Source organism: Taeniopygia guttata, chromosome 4 (genome assembly GCF_048771995.1).
Source record: "Taeniopygia guttata chromosome 4, bTaeGut7.mat, whole genome shotgun sequence".
Lineage (NCBI taxonomy): Eukaryota > Metazoa > Chordata > Aves > Passeriformes > Estrildidae > Taeniopygia > Taeniopygia guttata.
The window spans coordinates 21,988,425-22,010,348 of record NC_133028.1 but is presented as its reverse complement, the minus strand read 5'-3'; the positions used below and the strand labels follow the sequence as shown (position 1 = coordinate 22,010,348).

The following is a 21,924-nucleotide window of genomic DNA, read 5'->3' as shown; positions in this document are numbered from 1 at the left end:
ATTAGTCAGAGGATTGCACGATGCCAACACAGCAATATTATTTTGGCTCCAAAGCAATGAAGTAGCTGTACCTTGTGATAAAAGCTAAAAGTGTAGTTTGCTTTATTTGATATACTTCATTTTTTTTTACCTTCTCAATAACTGAGACCCTCAGATCAGTCAGTGGTAGAAGAATATGTATTCAATTTTTTTGCCTTAACACAGGTTAATTTTGGCATGCAAGTTTATGAAAACACAGAGCATCATATCTTCATGACCAAGCAGAATAAACGCTGTTGAAAACCAACTTATTACTCAGTTACTGAGATAAACCAAAATGATTCCTGCATTTTAAAATGAAAATCAATCATGACTACAGCTTGGTTATTAAGGAAGCAACAATCTACAGTTATTGTTTGCCATTAATTAAATGTGACAACAAACAGAATGGTCTTACTAGGGGTATAAAATAGGCAAAGTTGTAGGAACAACAACAACAAGTAGTACTGGAAAAAAGCAGAATTTAAGAATGAACATAATTAAATGATAAATGGGAAATATTTCGCCTGAGGTTTACAACAGATAAAACCATGTTCTCCTACTTTTTGTTTATGCCCACAGGATTTATACTGCAGAACCCCGCTGGTTCTAGTTTTAGAACATGGGGCTGTTCCCTGCAGCTTAACGTGCAGAGTCTTGTTCAGAAAATGAAACAACACACTACAGGAGTAGTGCTACTTTGTAATATCTTAAAAATGAAATAGAAAAAACATTCCTTCAACTAGAACTGTGCTCTGGATAAGACACTTGGCATACCCATTCTGTATTTTTATTCCTACCTCCATATCTAATGGAGTGTGGTTATCTAATTGGAATTTGAGTCTGGTGCTTCTATTAACTAATTTTAAGAATTCCTGTATTTGAAATCAGCTTTGAAGCTTTAAGGAAACAGAAGTGTATATAGTTAAGATTAACTCTGGTAATTAGTATGGATGGTACATAAGCTAGTTTAATTAAATATAATCTAAACTTGATTTAAAGCGACAGCAAATCTGTGAAGCTGGCAGTTCCTAACGTCACACAAGCAAATTCCACCTTCCAGGCTGCTTCTGCAGATGAACAGATTAGCTAAATTAAATTCTTCTAGCAGTGAAAATGAGATGGTAGTTGTGAGATGAGCTTTCTATACCTCTTAATATTAATTCTGATACTTGGAAATACAAATAATAGTTCAGAATAAACCATTGGAATGAAACTGAAAAAACGTAAGAGAAAACCCCCCCTCCAACCCTAAACTTCTCTCCAGTATTTAAACAAACCCAAATCCACAAGGCAGTGATTTGCTGAGTGCACATCTGCCATACAAGAGCCATCTCTTGCAGGTGGCTGCCCCCTAAGCCATTCCATAACCCCACTGTCCTGCCCACCCTACACTTTGAACTGACGGAGAATGCCAGCGCACCCTCCTTCTCTTGTGCTCCCCAGGGTAATCCTGAGGACTGAACTGAATTAGTCACATATCCATCTACATCCTTTCTCCTGTCCGATAAACACAACTGTTCGTGTGCAGTGTGATTTCTGCAGGCTTGTAGCTCAGTCAAATCACTGCCAGTTTTCATTAGAGTATGCCAAGGTGCTGCTTCTCAGCGTGAACTATTCCCATGCCAAAGTCTGACCTTCAAACACAAGCTGTTCTGCTTTTAAAGTCACTTATTTTATTTTAATAGAACAAGTACATTTTTCAGTCTTGTGTTAGTAAACTGATGATGTGTATTTACACTCAGGTGCCAAACATTCATCTCTGGGATAAAATAAGTCATGGAACACAGCGCTGTTGATGAAAATTTCAAAATGTATATGCAAGTGAAGGGAAAGAGTTAACATGGGCCTGATGGAAATTGCCCATTTCCAAGCACCAGTTATTCTGTCCTAAGATCAAATAGTTTATCTTCTTGCTGGTGCTGTACTGGTTTGAGTTCAGCAGTGATGTGAATGGCTGTTTTCATGTATGTGGGTTGCAGTCACACATTGACTCTACTCAGTCAAGGCTTGATGCAGCAGAACAAGGAGATTGCTCAGCCCCATTCTCCTGTTGCAAAGGCGGTGCCAATGTGGGGACACTGAACCCCACTGACCACATTCAAAGGAGCAGCACATTCAAGTTGACAATCTGTTAATGGAAAAATAACCTGTGAGTACCCATGCATGGTGCAAGATAAGGTCCTCAAGCAAAGGACAAGCAGGGAGGGTGTTTGCCCTGCCACGCTGACTGACAGAGGAACACTGCAATACCCAGCTTGAGAGAGCCAGCAGGAAAACTGCTGACTGACATAACAAGTTGAGGCAGGCAGCTGAACCTGGAAGAGCCTGGGCAGAAAAAAAGAAAAAAAAATAAAAAGAAAAAAGCTGCTCATGCAGCTGTTCAAGGCACCACAGAAACGAATGTCATATGGGGTCACAGAGCTGTCTACAGGTGTCATCTCCAGGCAATCACCCGAGAAAGAGCAGCTCCTTTCAGTTCACATGGAAGAAACAATTTCTGTATCATCTCCTCCATTCTTGGTGATCTTGTGCTTTTCTGTGGGTCAGGACAGACACTTGCTGGAGGTTTTCACCTCATGTTTTTCTCACTGCTCTGCTGCCATAGTCTCCTGACCAATTCACACTTACATTTATTACCACATAATGCTGGAGTATCTTGTGCAACTATGGAAGCCCTGGATGAGCACTGAACTTCTGATCTAGTCCTGAATGCATGTCCACTAAGATACCCAGCTGTTTGCTTTCTCTAAGTTTTCTAAATATTTAGATTAGATAGAAGGGTAGAAGATGTTCCTACTGTAGGATTTTTTAAAATTCATTGTAATATTAAAAAAATATGGGTATTTTATAACCGTTGTCTGTTAACTGCAGTGAGAATTTCTGCACTTTAATTACCTAAGGTTAAAAATTACTTAGCAGCAGTGCCAAGTAAGAAGTGGCTGCCAAGCCTCTTAATGCTAGTATGTTCTTGACTCATATGACTGTTCAACTGTATTTTTCCTTTTAAACTGCCCTTTTCACTGATAATGCACAACAGCATTATGTATTACCAGTGCTACTACAAACTTCAAATACTAGGAGGTAACATGCCCCTAAATAGTATGGAAAACCTGTCTCTGAAAATAATACCATAATAATAAGTAATCTTCATTTCTATAGTGCTTCTCATCTCAGAGCATTTTGCAAGCAGTGAGTTTGAATCATGTAGCAGGTAAGAGAGGGGAAAAAAGATTTGAGCTCCCTACTATCCTTGCCTTCCTAGAAAATGAACTCCATAGACACTGTTGTCATTTTTTCCCCTTGGAGTTTCTGTGAATAGAGAGCATTAGAATAGGCATCCAAAGCTTCCCAAGATTAGGTAGATCAGGAATGGGAACAGATTGGTCTGATTCAATTCTCTCAGTGTCCCTCCCCCAAACAATGCCAAACTTTAGGTCTCTACTGGCTCTCTGGAAGGCAAATAAGAAACTGGACTGAAGACCATTCATTAATTCAACTAAACCCCACAACTAACTAACCATCCACATAAATCCGGATTAGCAAAACATGGCAACATTTCTGTGATGTAACACAGCTGCGTGTCCTCACTCCACCTGACGGTCAGAGCTCTCTCAGGAGATGTGCACTAAGTCTGCATGACTCAACCTTCTCAGTTTAAAAAAAACAAAAATACAAGACTGGACTAAGCATTTCAGCCCAAAGGAATGTCTGCTTGTCATGAAAGTCAGAAGAAATAATGAAAAATAACATTAAGATGGTAAGTAATTCTTAAATGTGTCTCTCAAGCGGGAAGAAATGACAGGATGTGATTACAAATTTGTGATCTATACCAGAACACTCAAACACACTTTCAAAACAAAAGACCTAACTAGGTAGGATTCAAAATGTCTAAAACTTCTAGTTGCAGCAATTACCTCTTCTTTTTTAGCCCCAAATCAAACAATACCTGATTTGAACTGAGGCATAGTTTTCTCTGATATGTTCCATGTTGTCAATTCAGTAAGATGACAAATAAAAAAAACACATATACATTAACTGAACATATGCAATGTGTATTTTTAAAAATTATGTTTTTTAAATTAAAATGGCCAGATTTCACAGTGTCATTTTATAAAATACCCTGCATCTTGAATGCTAATATGCTTAACCAGTGCCACCTATTGGTTTAACAATAACACCCAAACAAACAAACAAAAAATGGTTGGCTAGTAAAACCAGAGGGGTCCGACCCGTGGTAAAATACAGAATTTAGGGGAAACATCAGTATTAAACTGATATAACAGAAGGGAAAAAGTGCTTCCTATATCAAAATATCAAGATTCAAAATTTCATTATTCACATGATTGTCTTCCCATTTTGAAACAAATGTTGGTTTCTGACAGTTCTATTTTGTGTGCAGCATGCTTACATGAAACAAATTTGGAATTGGATGCAAAAGACGATGAAGTTAGTGGAAAGATCTGCTAATCTCAGCAGATTTTAAATGAAGTTCTACATTTGGCATGCACTGAAAGCCTGAATCTTTTGATACCTTAGTGACTTCCAGAGAGTCTGCATGAAATCTCTCAATCCATAAATAAATCAACCAGTAAATAAACAGTACATACTCTTGTATAACTCTAGGGGTGATGATATGGATGAAAACTCTGAAGCAGAATTTTATCTCACAATGTGTCCTAATCAACTAATCTCACATTACCCCTTGGGAACACAGCACCCTTACACATAGATGTTCTTAAATAAAACAAGAAGAATTAGGTTGACCTGGAATCCCCAGCCCTGACCGTGATCTGTGGCAAACAGGGGATGCGAACGCTCTGCGCACAAACGCCACCAACAGCAGGAGCTCCAGCGCCACCGCAGGCTGCGGGCACAATCTCTACAGGGGGAGAGCTTTTTGCACCTCTGCAAACTGCACGAGTGGAAGAATTCAAAAAACTCTAATTCTTTCATTTAATAAAGTGAGTCAGGAAAAGCTGCTGAAAACGTGACAATTTGCAAACCATTATTGTGGTACAATTAAATAATGTGACAGGAGAAACTGAAGACACAGCGCATTTAGAAACATCAAAATTAAGTCTGAAAATTATCTCTGCAGAACACCAAAGGTTATGAAAAATAAGCACTGGAAAAGAACAAGGCCTGTTAGGACAAGAATTTGCTACTGTGATCAAAATTAACGTGAAAGAAAATATTCTTGTGAAATCCAAAGGAGGAGTTCTGAATGAGCTGTGGAAAAATGAATTAACAGACAACAGAAATAAGGACCAGCGCAGTACAAAAGTTATGGGCAAAAATCCCATTGATTCATTGAGAGGTGTCAACTCACACTTCAAAAAATTATGGAATTTCCCAGAAAGCAGAAAAGAGGCTTACAACACTGGAAAATGCTTTCAACAATTAAGTTATGTGCACTGCAACAGCTTTGCTACTTTTCTTCTCACCTCACTAGACCAAAAAGAAAACCATCAGGGTGTGTTACTAATGGCCCTTAGGGTAATGAGGCTGTGGCAAGCAATAAAGCAAAAGGATGTCACAGACATTCTTCATCCTAACTGCAGGTTCAAGTGCTGGAAGAGAATGAAGTAGTGTGTTGTAGGCTTTGAGAAAGCATCAAGCACAGCAGAGCCCTAAAAAACCACAAGAAAGCCAGTCTTAAAAGCACATACTTATTTCACAGTACAGCCTGGTACAGGACCATTACATATACCTCATTCTGAAGAAATTCCAATAAACACTCCTATGTGACTTTGCATCTGGCAGTACTGCAAAACAATGGAAGAGCTCTGCAAGCACTGCTGGCTCCTGAGTAAAGTTGCCCTTCCTTTATCTAAATTTTCTGCTTTAAGTGCACAAGTCATGGAGTTCCAATCCAGCTTGCATTCTTCCTTAAGTTTGGTACAGCCACAATTTGGGTGACTACAAAACTGGTGAGGTCTGGTTGGTTGGGCCAACTGGAAAAGCACGACTGAGAAATGTAGCCTACTGTGTGGGCTTCAAGTGAAAGATGTGAAGGCTTTTATGTCAGAAGAAGGAAAAGTCTCGAACCTGACACTTTTGGGTGTGCAGAAGCACCCACATAAGAATAAGAGTTGCTGCTTGCTATCAGTGCAGCAAGTTTGCATCAATACAGTAGGAGTTTTCTTTGCAACAGACTTTTTTTCTTGATGCTAAATGGGGAGGATTAAATAGTATCACTGAGCAGTCAGAATAGCTCATGGCTGTTGTAGAAACTGTTATCAAAGATGAATAAATGAAATGACAACCCCAGCAAAGGAGAGCAGCTGCAAGAGGGCATTAAGCCCAGGACAACGGGACTACATGAGGGAGGGATGCCAGATACTCAACTACAGCTTGTCTGAAGAAGAGCATCTTCGCTGATTTTAAAGGACTACTTTACTTAGTGGCAGACAATTTCAACCTAGGTATTAACACCCACTTACAGGCCCTGTGGTACAACATTTTTTAAACTGAGAATTCCAAGTAGGGCCTGCACTGAAACTTATTAAATATGGCCAAATAATTTACAAAGCTGGCTTGTTTAGATGGATTATGTAATGTCTGAGAGGCAAACAGTGATTGACACGTAAAGGAAGAGTGATTTATGAGACCTTGTTCTCCTTACCCTTCAAATTCTAATGATTCATCTAAGCATTATTTTTAGTGAATATTATATAATACAGTCAAAAAGGCCATTTTTAATAAATTCTAAAATGTACCTGTTTTTAGCAGCCAATCATTCTTCTGATGCCTTGATTTTCCTAGCTATTGCTTTCTTGCTCTAGGTTTTATTAATTCCTTCTGCTTGTTAACCACATTTTGATGATTATATGTAAAGGTAACAGCAAATTTGCAGTTTAACAATCTTGAGGAGTTAGAAATTGAAAAACGACTATACATGTTCTAGTCACTTCAAGAAGCAGATGTAGTTGAAGCAAGTAAGTTTAATTTCTCACAAATACCTTATACAAGTATGATACAGAAAAGAATATTTAAAGAAGACTTCCAAATGGCATACCAATTTAATTAATCAGTGACTGAACTACAGAATGTTTCCCAGATTAGCACCTTCAAATTACTTTAACCATCCTTCCCAAATCTTTACTCTTATTTTCCTGATTATAATACCCAGTGAGTTATAATTACCTTTAAAGGAGGATAAAGACCTTCTGTCCTGCTATGGTCTCAGTGGCAGTGTAGAATCTGGCTGAAAGGGTGGACTTGACTTTATTTCCATTTCTTGCACTGCCAGGCAGTATCACTCTTTCTCAGTGCCTGCAAAGGTATTTGTCGCTTGGCCACCGAATAGAGACAAATTAATCTTTTATCTACCACACCTACACACGGTTAAAGGCAACTGAATCTATAACTGGAGATTTTGTTTGAAACTATTTTGAATTTACATAATGACTGTGAGGAGCTGACTGTGGCATTAACATTGGAACAATATACCAGCAGTGGAATTGCTTAATAGAATTATATAATATTATACATGGCTGATTATAGAAAGTGTAAAATAGAACATTTTTAATTAAAACAGGTAGAGTGTAAAGAGATTATTTGCATTTTAATCTCCATTTTCTAAAAAAAGGGAGGAATAAATGATGAACTGTTTTCTACACATCTGTTCTCTTTTGAGAAGTATTCTTAACACATTAACTAACATTAAACAAATCAGACCAACAAATTACCATGTAAATAACAGAAATCCTGTAAATGAATCTCCCATTCAAAAAATAAACCACCAAAGAAAAAGCTGTAACATGAGCTATAACATTATAGACACTTCATAAATGCCTTATTTCCAAAAAAGCTTTACCTGAAACAAGCAGACCGCTGCAGGACATACATCCAAGATAAAGTTATCCTTACAGGAGTTTATTGATTGATATTATCTATCTTTTGTACAGATGCTCAGATTGAGTTCCCGGCATGGTAAAAGGATGAAGAGGAAGAAACTGGATTTGAGAAATTTGAGAATAATTACATACACCAGTTACTGAAAGTTACTGAAACTCATTCTAAACAAGGAAGTTTTCAATAATTTTTAAACTTTTGGTAATTTTATTGACTAATGAGCTTATTTGTGTTTGTATGTTGCTTGTAACCACAATCATAGTGCTATTGGAGATGTACCACTGCAGCATGCTGTAAAGTTTGCTTTCCTGTGTATTTTCTTAACTAGCTTGGAGACAGCTCATGAGAGCGAGATCTGCCAGGAATAGCACAGGTATATTTGCTCCTGCTTCAGACAGGAGGACAGATCTGAAAGCCTCCAGAGGTCCCTTGCAGCCCCTGTAGTCAGTGATTTGCAAACAAAAAATGACTAAGGAAATAGCTGTCTCAGGTCCCTTGGACCCCTGTTACAGCCACACATACCTGCTCTAGGTGGCATGTCACTGAACTTGGTGGCACTAGCTTTGCTCACCACAGATGGCTTATTCTTTATAATCCCTTGTCAGGAATGACTTGCATTTCAAAGTAAATCATGATCCAAATTTTGCTAGCGTTTTGATGTACCAAATTAGGGATCACACAAACAGAAATGCTTAAATAACTTAATAATTCTTCATCACTTTTAAATGTAATACAATACATACATACATATATACATAAAACAAGACCAGTATCAAATAGTAATATGATTCTATAATTTTCCAAGTATTTTCTAACAAGCACTCCTAAAAAGATCAACACTTACTGCTCACTGATGTCTGAGCTATCAGAAATATTATAGAGTGAAAACCAGAAATTTTCTTCAGAACTTACTACTTTGTCTTGCCAGAACAGTACAGGCTGTGAATCTAGCCTGTAATTATCAAGGAAGAAAATATTTTTCCTTTGATCTCCTCTTATAGAATTTGTGGAATTTATTATACAGCAATAGGTATGGAAAAATAAAAATATTAACACCTGAATTAAAAACCCACTTATAAAGTGGTCATACAAGATTTATGCTTAATTCTGACAGTAAAGCAAGATCCTCTAGATTTGTCATGTTGGCATAGTTATGTGTGGAAAATTCTTGATTGTAACCCTCAGATTAGAGTTCTGCATAACACTCCTTTGGATCAGACTTCATACCTTATGCCCCTTAGATTGTTGAATGCTGTCATTTCCTTATTTATTTCTTGTTATGGCTCCATTTTAATAACTCTGTAGGAATAAGGACACTTGGATATCTACGTCTTCACAGCTAACCTCTCTTTCTATATACAAAAATGGATCATTACAATGACAAATTTGGATAAAGTTACTCTCTTAGGGAGATCTGCTTCTAGGTACCCCTTCTCCACAGATACTCTTACATTTGTTTTTTGAGATCTCTTCTTTAGATGAATCCGCACAGTCTTGTTCATTAAAAAATTCCCAATAAATTTAGCAGGACTAGGCATTTTACTGGGTATTTTACTGGGTAATAATCCATCTCAAGATTTGGAAAGGTTGTTACAACTACCAAGACTATTGACTAATTAGTACAGCAACTAGACAAATTCATGGAAGCAAAGGGCCTCACAGGTTATTAAGCACAAAGAAATCACCTTCATAATTTTGTCCCTGTCGTGATTAATTATGCTTTCATCATACATCTGAAATTGCCAGGGTCAGAGAGGAGTATTGGGTTCCTCTGGTCTAACTCACTAAGCCTGATCTTACTGCATTTGTTTCTCATTTATCTTGTATGTAACAGCTGATTTGCTTAACTCTGCAAGTAGGGATAACTCCTCTCATCTAAAAGTATTTAACCTACATGGTTACTCATTGGTTCTCAATCATTTAAAAGTAATCTTAATCTAATATTTTAAACTTAACTTAAACTCTGAAACTAAAGCTGTCCAGATAAGGCTCGTAAGTCATCAATTCTCCTTTCATCTTAATGTTTTGTAAAACATTACTAGTTAGAGACTAAATAAAAATGTCACAAATAACATTGCTATGTATCAGGCATATACTATAATAACTATCTATCTCAACACCTATTTCAGTTTGGAGATTCATAAAGCCTAGATGAGACTGTGAAGGTATTCAAGTGCTAGTAGGGTGAAATGGGCTCTATTAATAAATATTTTCAAGGGTTTAATCATACCACAGGGGAGTGTTACTATACTGAAGACTGCAGCTCTGCCACCCCAGGAAATGCTAGGAGCAGGCTGAACAAGAGTATTTGACAGGCTCTGACAGTTTGAAATCTGACCTGTTTATCTATGTGATCGGTCCCAATCATTGATACAAACAACAGCATGACTCTGGATTAAGTTCAGTGTGGAAGTCCTGACATTTTCTAGTCTTTCTAGTTTCTGGCAGGAAGTGTATTTTGAACACTCTGACAAATCTAGTCTCTAAAGGTGACTTTTTTTCTCTAGATGCATATTCTGCACAAGAATGGCTATAGCTGCTCAGGCCTGAGGTCTTCCCAGCCCAGTGTCCCATCTCCAACACAGGGCAATAACAGGTGGTGACAGAGGGAGCTAAAGACCAGGTCAAAGAGAGATGGAGCCATTTAATTATGGTGGTGGTGAGGTGGCTTAACAAAAGTTGCATTTGGCACATGTTCTCCTTACCCAGCACACCACCATGCACATAGCACACTGCAGTGATTTGAGTCTTCTTACTATTTACTCTGCTACACTGCTTGTTTTCATCTACCTGTGATTTAGCCCTATTCCCCTTTTGACTACAGATTTGGTAAGTAAAACCTTCTCTCTGATACAAGCCCTGGATTAGTGAGTAGTGTTAGGCTTTATTTTAGAGGAGCACTGACACAATCATTACTAAATTGTGTTCTCTAATTCTATCTATTATTATCCTTCTTTAATTCAAATTCCAGGAAGGGGCTAAAGCAGTTTTCTTGAACAGTGCTGCCTATATTAAAATCTGAAAGATTTCTTTGTAATCCATGCACATGACTATTTATGATATTCTATTTATATCTACCACCTTCAATATATTAAAACCTTAAATTACTGTAGGTAGATACTACTAATGTATTACTGCAGCCTGAAATGATATTGCATCACAAAATACTTGTTCAGCTACTAAATTCAAAGAAATTTCATTTGTTTTAGATGAAAAGATTACCACTTGGGCACTGTCCCATATCTTGAATTAGAAGTTTAGTAACTCCTTGAAGTTTTCTTTATGTGATATATATTTTCAAATTGTCCTAACAAAACTTAAAGCCTAATGTAGGATTTTCTCTTGCGTGTTCACAAATCTGTGGACACATGCCCACACAGTCCTTGTATGCAAGTTTCTTAAGAGGAATTATTTTCCTGCATAAGCTTAGAGATAGGATGCCAAGTTATGCAGTTATGTACCTTTTGTACTACAGTGCTCTTACGTGATTACACAAATCCCACTACAGAATACACGTGGCCTCCTTGAAACACAGCCCTGGAAATCCTCTCCAGCTTGCTGCCTAGCAGAGTGCTGCTCAGCTGAGAGGTCATCCCACTGCCCTTGAGCAGGCAGAAAAGAAGCTTCCCTCTCTAGGTTGGGGAAGACTCTGGGACACTGCCTGCTTGGTGCTGCCTCTCATTTAAAGGTCTCATACCTTGCTGAGGGAGCAATTCACAACAAGGACACAAGTCAACACCACTGCTGTTCATCATCTAATACATTATTTGAGAAATTAATATCACATGAAATTTACACACTTGATTCATTGTCCCTCACTGTACTTAGAAATTGTGTCAAGAGTCCAGAAGCTCCTTTTCATCACTGAAAGAAAGCCATTGTCCCTAAGAATGAGGCACAGTCCAGCATGCAAATACATCTGCAGAAATAAAGCAATACTTGCCAAGTTAGAAAGAAAAAAAAGAAATTGTAGGTAAATTCTGCTTTGTTTTAATATTATTTCTTCAACGCTATGAAAAGCAGTGATACTCCTATGTAAAGCCTTCACTTTTACAACAGCATCCAACAGAATCTAGGCAACTCTTCAGTGTTGCTAGAAATACAACCTTGAGTGATACCCTTGGAACATACTCAGTTCTCACAAGAGAACTGAGCACTACCAACAAGTTCGAATATAGTCTATGACAGTGTGACTTGAGTGTCACGCATCCATTTATACCATCCTATGCAGTTTAGAGTATTTTACATAATTTATGTATATGTGTGTACAGACAACTATAGATACATAAAATTACAATTTTAATATTTTTAACATTAAAAATAATGGACACGTGGTCAAAAACTTTAAGTAGATACCCAATCCATTTGAAACCAATAACTCCAGGTGTTGCTACCAGGAAGATGACTGAGTTTCAGGTAACTTTGCTTATTTCTAAATAGCAAGAAGAAGCCACAAAAACAACAAATTATATAGCTTGCTCTTTTACTAAAATACCCCCACCCAACATCTCTTGATTATAGTACTGTTGCCAAATGCACATCCTACCTTTTGGGCACGTGAATGAAAATTTTGTGGAAAATTAAACAAAAGTTTGCAGTGCTTCCATTTGCATATTTGGTACATTTAGAGGAAATCCTTAGCCAAGTCCACAGGCTACATAAGCAGACAACCCACATAAAGGACATGAAGAGCAGTTTTTTTCATACAGATTGTCAGATTATTACAGTTTTTCAATTTTATCTGTGTGACAGAATAACAGCAACAAAGGCTTGAGGATCTACTTGGCTAAAAAACATCTTGTACTGGCTCGTTCTGCCTTGCAAAAAAAGTTAAAGCCTACATAAGACTTGGTGATACAGCCTCAAGGAAAGTCAGATCTTGCTTTTTGTTCAACCATCCCAACAATGGAGTTGTTTCATAGCACAAGAGAAAAGAGAAAGTTATAGGAGCAGAAGTACTGGAAATGGCAGGTTGCTTTCCAACTTAGTAAACTGCTGGTATCTCTAACCTCTGGACCTCCTGAAATAAGACATATTTCAAGTCAAGGTTTACACCAAAACTGGGTACTTTTAATGATTTTTCTCCCCTAAACTCTGAGATACTTTAAAACTACTGAACACCGTTTTTTGCCCCCCCCCCCAAGCTTGGTTTTTGACTCTTAAACACTACAGTGATGTGCGTCACACAAAACCATAAATAGGTACAAAATTAGGTAACCAGAACTAGCACTTAGCACAAAAAAAGTCCTGGAGTTATTTGTCTCCACATCTCCGCAACACCTCCTTTGCAATTTCATACACTTGAACATCTGTGGTTTTCTTTAGCTAAGGAATAAATTCCACTCAGATTATATAAAATTGTCTTTCTAAAAAGATCTTCATGTAACATATCCAAGTAGGGACACCATATGTTATTTTGGGACCGGTCAGAATGGACCATCATTAACTAAGCATTATTCTGGCTTTTGAATACCTTTCTACTTTAACATTTCCTCAATTAGATTTTCCTTAAGGAAAACAGTATTTCCAGTAAAAATAATATAACAGGCCTTGAACATGCTAAGAATGCCAAATTATGCCTTTCTCTCATCACATATAGTAATAACTTTGTAAATAAAGCAATCATAATTCTTCATCTATTTTATCTACCATCATGTTCTAAACGACAAATTCCCATGACTTTTTTTTTTTCTTTCACATGTACATAAACATAGATAAAACCACCTGTAATTCCTGCAAAGTAGCCTACAACAACAGTCCAAATGAAAACACTGGTTAAGACCTGTTTCTACAGTCATTATTTAATTCTCTAGTTAACAAAACTAACTGCTGGTGGCAATTTTGCTTTACATGTCACGAGAATATAAGTAAATTTGGCATTGAACACTTATACTTCACTACAACTGAGTGTTTTTCAAATTAATACAATGTTCTGGATGATGCATGTCAATGGATGTGAACTAAGGTGAAAAACTGAATAGTAGATCAAGAAAACTCAAAGTCAGTCAATAGCATAAGACAAGGAAAACTCACTCTGGCAATTCATGGGGAAGCTGGTGAAGTTTCAGCTGTACAGGTTGGTTTTATACTGTGCTTGTACATGGAATCATTAAAGTGGTGGTAATATCAGTGGTATCTTCTAATAGAATAAGATCTTAATTTTATATATCTGCATGTATGCATAGGACTTCATACTTAAGATTGTTAATCATGTCAAAACTAGTAGTTGGTTTAATAGTTTTAAAAAATGGCTACTGGAGACAGAAATCATGAGGAATTAAACAGGGCTGTTAAAGTATGTTCATGATCTCATCAAACCTGTTTGTTCAGCAAAGGATATTAACAGGCTAAAAATGGCTAAAAAACTATTAACTGTCCAGCAATCCAGTGCTGGAACTTAGGAAGTATGCAAGGGTTCTGCTCAAAGGAGAGTGCAGTACGTAGCTGAAAGAGTGGCTGGGAAAGGGATCATCCTTACCATGTGAAGTGCTAGGTGCAACCCTGTTTACACTTTGAGATCAGGCTGGCTAACACCACCCGTGCCAGAACACGCTCAGGTTCTATATAAAGGTATTATCATCCTGTCTGCAGTAGAACCACCTGTGTGTAGGATTTGGCTTTATACATATCCCCTTGTCAGTGCATTCATTTCTACTGATTACTAAGGCATCTTCACAACTAAAACTCCAAGAGCTCAGAGTAAAAAAATTATCCATGTCTTAACTAATTGAAAAAATAACAAGACTTTAAGTCAAACTAACAAAGGGCTGAATTTCTCCACTTTCAGAAGAACCAATAGGATTTAAAATGTTCAGAGTTTTGACTGCTTGTTTCAATTCACTGGACTTCATTCTCAAGACGATTTCCTAACTCCATTTTAGGAACCAGTTTCAATGAGAGCTCATAATACTTGCTTACACCACCATGTAACTTCTTGAAACAGCCAACTTTGCAACACAAATGATTTTCTGTTTGAAGTAGTGACAAGAATCATTGGACTGTTCTGAACCTATATAGGGCTGATACCACAGTTTCATGTAATGGCATCATATGGGAGTTTATACCTGTTGTTTTTCACATTAACTGTATGTTAATGGCAGGCACCTACACAAGCACTACTGAGTGGCAGAGAAACTGTCATTAACTGACTTGCTGTTAACAGTGCACAGATTGCTAAATGGAACAGTAAAGCACTCATTACAATCAGGCTAAAATGACTTACTTTTCTTATTCTCTTTGAAGTAATGAACATATCTTGATAAAACCAAAACCAATAAAGATCTTCAACCTCTCTTAGCCAAAATGCCTATTTAAATGCATACTCAAAATATTGCTGATTGCTTATATCTACTGAAATGTGAAAACAGATTTATTTGTATTCAAATAATAGAAAAACTTTAGTTTCTAAAGATCTGGTCATTTTCAGTGATATGAAGATGGATTAATTGATATCAACAACTTGAGCAAGACAATGCTGCTGATTACTAGGGAGAATACAGTTTTATTTATCTACAAGATTTCCTCTAGAAAACAAAGCTGCAAAATGAAGCAATCTTACTACTACCCATGCTCACAGTCTCCAGTTGTTCTTTTTAGGGACTTCTAGTTAAGAAATTTTTCAAATAACCACTTTCCTACTTGCCTAATAAAAACATAATTCATTTCAGTCATACAAAAGTAAGTTTATAAAGAACAGACCAAACACTGATTACCAGAGTTCTCTCCTACACACTTAATAAATGTAATTCAAAAAAACTTCTTTTAGATTTATATACTTTCAGTGGTAGATAATATTTCTTGTGACTGCTAGCAGGATTAATCCATATGCTTCTCTGACACCACAGTTCAAGTCTACCTCTATGAGTCTGGGGGCTCACTGCCCTTTTCAGGAATGCTCTGCATCAAGAAAAATGAGTATAAACTGTAGTGATATGCTGAAAATTAACAAGGGAAATATAAATTGTAGTTGAATGTGTTAAAGGTTTACTGAATAGGAATACTTCAACATTTTCATCTAGAATTTTTGCACAGTGAACTTTTTCAAGTGTTTTACCAACAACAGTTCTATTTCAAAGTACTTTACTTGATGATGTCTAAACCCCATTATAGGCTAATTTCTTGTTTGTCTATGTTTCCTTTCTCAAAACTCATACATCAACAACAGTGCTACCACCAATAAATAGTAATGGTTGTTTCTTGTCATTGAGAGTCCTTAAATGTTCATAAAGAAAACCTGTAGCCACCCTGAAATATTTAAATTTTAAATTTTAAAGTAATTTTTAAAAGCAGGAGCAATGTCACAGATAAAATACTTGGCATGAGGAGTGTTAATCATTGTGACCATGTGAGGCTACAAGAAAGATAATGTAAACAATCCTAAAATGTTTGAATTGCTTTCATTCAGTGTTGGGATTTTTTTAAAGCTGATATTTTCAAATTGCAATTCCAGGGTAAAATCCTGGAAATGGTTATATATGGCTTTAAATCTCAACTTTCAGAATGAGTTTAGTGGGCTTTCTATTTTAGCAAATAACTAGCTAACATACCAAGCTACCCTAAATGTCATTCACATCAAATGCAGAGGCATCAGCAGCTTCCCAGTTAAGGCAATGCTGGCAGAAATCCATTTCTAATGATCCACAGTAATTTTCTTTCAGAGTTTCAGTTTTTCTAAAAATCCTCAGTAATTTTCTTTCAGAGCCAAATAGATTTTTTTTGGTAAATTATCACTATTTTTATATCTCTTTGCTTGAATTGCAGCAAAAAACTGCAAACATTTTCATGCCCTCCTTAAAGAAGGTCATCTGTTTAAACAAACAGGGATGTTGAATATGAGACCAGAGAATTGCCTTGTGTTTAAAGCAAGTAAGAAGTGCTAGAGGTGTGGGAGTTCTTCAAAGCAGCAAACACTACCTCCCGTATTTTTTTGCTTGTGAGCACTATTTCTCATACTCCCGTAAGTATTTGTGCCAAGATAATTTTCACTTCAAAGTTCAAACCATTTTGTTGTTTCAGGCACAATTTTCAGATCTCTGATGTTTGCATAAAAGGTGACAGTATTGTTGAATTAGAAGTGTTGGAGGGAAGGTGGTGGGTGGTGGTGTGAAAGATAATTGTGAATACAGTGGGCTCATTTTTTTACAGACAAGTAACGTCATAAGTGTGAACACTTAATTTATTATTTCTGTGCTTCAAGTGGGAATATGCTTCAGCAACTCCTATCTTACAAGTGGGAATGACACCTCCTGAATGTATGCAAATTCCTCGAATCAAAGGGTAATTTTAAAAATAGGCTTTAAACAGCAGGATGCCTAATTAATTCAGATACCGGGTATACGACCCCGACTTTATTAAGCTAAAACTGCAGGTTTCAAAGCATGCTTCCTTGGAAGCAGAGTACAGCCGGGATCAAAGGCTCACCTTAGCTGTAGCCTCAGCCGGCTAAGACCTGCTTTCATTGTGCTATGAATCTTCCGGAAACTCTTATTAACCAGACCCCCCTGCAGAGCTTTTCCAAACATCCCCCTGAAAAGCCTCCCCTTCGCTAGAAGGCAGCCCGCAGCCCGTTTCCGTGTCTCCAGATCCCGTGTGCCCTGCAGCTCCGACAGCGCAAAAATGGGAGGATACCTCGCGCCCCGGTGTCTTTCAGGGGTGTCATTTACAAACATAAAACTTAAGGAGAGACACACCCTGGTGCCTCCGAGCTCGTACACCCACACCCGGCAAAGCTCGCCCCACAACCCCGCTGCCGCCTCGCCCCGCGCCCCACGGCGCCCGGACGGACGGAGGGGCCCCGGCCGTCCGCAGCGGAGAGGGGCAGGAGCCGGTCCCGGCCGCTGGAGCGGGGGTGCCCGGGAGCGGCGGCGGCGGAGCGGGACCTGGAGCCGGTCCCGGCCGCTGGAGCGGGGGTGCCCGGGAGCGGCAGCGGAGCGGGGCCCGGAGCCGGTCCCGGCCGCTGGAGCGGGGGTGCCCGGGAGCAGCGGCGGAGCGGGGCCCGGAGCCGGTCCCGGCCGCTGGAGCGGGGGTGCCCGGGAGCGGCGGCGGCGGAGCGGGGCCGGGGCGCGGCGCGGGCGCTGCGGGCGGCAGGGGGAGCTGCGGGGCGGGCGCGGCAGCCGCGGTTACCTTCGGGGTTGGCGCTGATGAAGACGCGGACGCTCCTGCCGCTCGGCACCAGGTGGGACGGCAGCGCAGAGAGGTTGCCGGAGAACGCCGCCCGCCGCAGCGCCGCGTCCCGCGGGCAGGGCACCCTGCCGCCCGCCCCGGCCGGCCACATCCCGCAGGGCGAGCCGCCGGCTCAGAGCAGCCCCCGGAGCGCCGCGGCGGCGCCGGCAGCTCTCGCCGCCGGCTGAAGGGCAGCGGCCATACGGACGCTCGGGCTGCCCGGGGCCGCCGCCTGCCTCCGCGGCGGTGGTGCGGCTGGGGCTGTGGCCGCCGCCCGGCGCCGGAGCGCGAGGGGAGCGAGGAGACGATGCGCCGACCGCCCCCGCCGCTCCCTTGCGGCGGCCGGCCGGCGGCGAGGAGGGCGCGGGCAGAAAAGTTTGCGGCGGAGCGGTGCCGGGCGCGGCGGGGGCTGCGGTGCGACGGCGGCAGCCGGACCCCCAGCGCCGCCCGGCCGGCCGCGGCCACCGCGGAGAGCGGCGGGAGGCTGCGCGCCGGGAGCGCGGGCTGGCCGGCGAGTCGCTCTGCTTCCCCCTCCGCCAGCGAGGGTTTGCGGCGTCCAAAGCGGAGACGCCTCCGGTGAGGCTGACGGCGCCTTCGCTCCTCCGAGTGTGTCACAGCCCCGGGATCGGATTTTTATAAGAAAACTGCTGCCGGCTCATCCTTTGGACTCGGAAGAGTTCAGAGCCCTTCTTGTGTTGTGTTCCGTAATCTGCACAGGAGTCCTGCCTGCTCAGATACAAAAGAGATATGCTCTTGCTGCTTTTTTCTTTCCTTTGTTTTTAATCAGTTATTTATTTATCGGAATAAATGAAAAGCTGCGGTTTGAAGAATGAAAGAGACAGGAAGCAACGAGACGCGCCGCCGGCGGGATGCGGTCCCTTTGCAGCAGTCAGTGGCGGGGCATCCCGTTGGGCAGCGCCGATGAAATATTCAGGAGGGCGGCGGGGTCGTGCCGCGGCTCCGCCGAGCGCGGGGGCGGGCGGGGGCGGCGGGCCGGTCCCCGCTGGAGGGCGGCGGCGCGGGGCGGTGCGGAGCGGCGGCCCCAGCCCCAGCGGGCGGCGGGCTCTGGGCGAGCCGCGGAGTTTAGAAACCTCCCCGGGAGGGGCGGGCAGGCAGGGACATGGCAGCCCGGCGGAAAGGAGGGGCTGGGGGTGCAAGGGAGGGGTGGGCACGGGGCTGCAGACAGCCCGATGGGTCTGTGGGCCGTGGGAATCCCTTCTCGGGGGGAGGATGGAGACTTCGACAGAGGGATTTGTCAAACACTCTGCAGGTGTTTGTCCGTGCTTGAAAGGCTGGAGGCAAAAGTCTTTGACGCGGGTGGTATTTATACATTTTATGTGCTGTAACTGATACAAAGCCGATTTGTCTATTTCCAGATATATAATACAGTATGTACAATGTACACGAAACAGTCTTACTGTGTTTTTAAACGCAGTATTTAAGACCTCTACTCGGTTCCGTTACCCCCTGCGCTGCCGTGGTCCCAGCCGGACGAGTTGCCCGCTGTGGCAGCAGTAGGGGAGCCTGAGCTGGCTTTCGCGGAGGCAATGCTGCTAAAGTAGGCGAAGCAAACTACTCAGCTCTGTTTCAGAAACGAAAGTGACAGCCAGATGGGTTCCTTAAGTACTGATGAGCAGATTTGTTAAAAAAAATCCTGATTTCTTAAAGAAATATGTTTTATGTAGAATTGCATCCCACATGTATTTCCATGTGAGTATAAGGGAGTAAATGTGGTGCTTTTTACTTGCTGTTGCTTTGTTAGTTCTGCACCCCATACATTTTGGGCTGAGTGCAAACAAATGAAACAGAGATGTGTATATTTTCAGATATTAGTTCTCAAAGAAAGAACATTCCTCTAAATTCTGTGAACATAGCTGAGCAGGAGAGAATGTGCTTATGTGCAAAAAGGAAAAATATGCAGCGTATATTTCAACCATTAATATTGAAATGTCAGCATTGGGCAGAAGGGTTGTGGGACTGTTAGGAACTGAATGTCCAGGAATTGGAAAAATCCCACTTTTAATCCAAATGTATTCCTGTAGGAGTTAGCAGTGTCCAATAAGGAGCTAATCTCACTTGAAGCCTGTCATGGTAGACATGCATATTTATCTTCTCTCTGGAGTCTCTGATGCTCTGTTTAAGACAAGCCTGAAGCTTTGGCATAATTCGGTTTAAAAATCTGACAGTCGTGAGATGCAATTCCCTAGGAAATGAGGCTTCATATATGTCACTGCCTACAAGACTGTTGGTCTTATCTGCACTTCCCTTAGCCTTTGTGTAGCCAATATACTTAGGCATGCCTTTTTCTGGCTGATGTCATGAACAGGTAATTTCTTTAATACTGAGATGAAAAGCAGCTCCTTGAAGCTGCAGACAGTTTATGTGTGCACTAAGGAAATGATTTATAATGTGGGCTGAGTTACATCTTACGTACTTTGCTGAGACTAACTCTCAGCTGGGCCATCTCCTTTGCTTCTCCTGCATAAACTACTAGGCAGTTCTTAGGTAGGAATTTGCTTGTGGAAGCAGCTCCTGGTAAGGATGCAGAGACTATGACTTCATATTGCTGCTGCCTTAGTATTATCATAATTTTCTCAGACAGTTTCTTTGGAGGATGAGGCTCATTGATCTACCCCTTTACCATGCTAGCCATAATGCAGTGTGTTTTAAGGCTCTTTTTGGCTGTCATCTTTACTAAGTTGAAAACTTGAGTTTGCATAATTTAAATTCTTTTGAAATTTTGTCTTTGACATCATTGACAACAATATCAGCTTTTGACTGAATATGTTGTTTCGTGAACCCAGGCCGAATGAAATGGGACCAAGCGTATCACTTCCAGCTGTTCCCCCTGTCTGTTTGTTGCCTGCCTGATGCTGTGCTGGTGGCAGGCATAGCTGTGTTGCATATGAAGCAGGTAGTCCGTGCAGCTTGCAGGCTGCCACTGTGCAGCTCAGAACCTGTGCTGATCTATATTACTATTTTCATCTGTACACTGGATTGCCTTTATGCATGACTCAGCTTCCTGTCACGGTTGCTGCCACCTCTGTGCAAGCTGAAATGGACAGATGCCTCAGAGTGGTAATCTCTTTTGCTGCCCGGCTTCAATCTGTTTGTGTTTGGGGCTCAATGTCCTAAGCTTTAGCACCTGTGAATATAAAATGCTGGAAATGAAGTACAGTGAGGCTGAAAGGGAGAGGATAAATAAATTACTACAAAGAAGCTAATTTATTGCTTTACCTGAGACTTTATCAGTATGAAAGCACTCTGGGTGAACTCAGTTAGAAGATTAGTTAGTAGCTTTTCTTAAATTAAAAATACTTATTTTGTTAATTCAAAAAATTAAAACAATATCAAAAAAACATTATGTAAACCAAAATAAAAATCATGTCTAGGGTTCTTCTGTGTTCATTATAAGCATACATCAAAATGCCCCTGTTTCATATTGAATAACATGTTTATTAAATTTTTCATTTAGAAGTGATATGTTAAAATCAGTGTCTGTATTTGAGTCCCCACAATAGTTAGGTGAAAGTTGCCTGGCAGAGGTTCTTGTCCTGTAGAAGATGGTAGAGCATTGCCTGAAGGCATAATCCCCAAACTTTCACCCTGACTTTATTGTACTTGCAGTAGATCTACAGTGTCTGTTATTAAAGTTAGTGCAGAAAGTCTCCTTGTGTCAAATAAGAGTAAAAACAAATCTGTAATTCTGCAATTACTTCATATAAACATGGCATGATCCTGAAAAACAATAAATCTGCAGAGTAGCAGGGAATTTTTGTACATATGCACTTGGTGTATGTTTTTTTCTCTTTCAACATAAAGTTTCTTTGTTATCCTTCTGTGCTTATTTGCTCCAAGTTGAGTTAGATTTAAATTGAGCTACAG

At 40.4% G+C, this 21,924-nt stretch overlaps 2 protein-coding genes across 8 annotated transcripts in view; one reads left to right on the top strand and one right to left on the bottom strand.

The window, feature by feature from the left end:
* The window catches only part of RELL1 (RELT like 1), a 127,788-nt gene extending 111,708 nt beyond the window's left edge, over positions 1–16,080 (top strand). For all 4 annotated transcript variants that reach the window (XR_012055565.1, XR_012055564.1, XR_012055563.1 and 1 more), the window contains one exon: positions 7,932–16,080. The gene's annotated coding sequence lies outside the window, so the exon portion shown is untranslated. The remainder of the gene's footprint in view (positions 1–7,931) is intronic.
* NWD2 (NACHT and WD repeat domain containing 2) overlaps positions 1–18,315 on the bottom strand; it is a 51,923-nt gene extending 33,608 nt beyond the window's left edge. For 3 of the 4 annotated variants that reach the window (XM_030270895.4, XM_041715695.2, XM_030270897.4), the window contains exon 1: positions 7,168–7,308. Coding sequence is in view for 1 of the 4 variants with exons in the window: in XM_041715694.2 (XP_041571628.2) it covers positions 18,001–18,151 (151 nt within the window). In the remaining 3 variants the exon portion in view is untranslated. Of the gene's footprint in view, positions 1–7,167; positions 7,309–18,000 lie in introns of those variants that run through there. The other variant, XM_041715694.2, reaches the window with a different exon arrangement.
* Between the last annotated feature and the right edge of the window lie 3,609 nt (positions 18,316–21,924).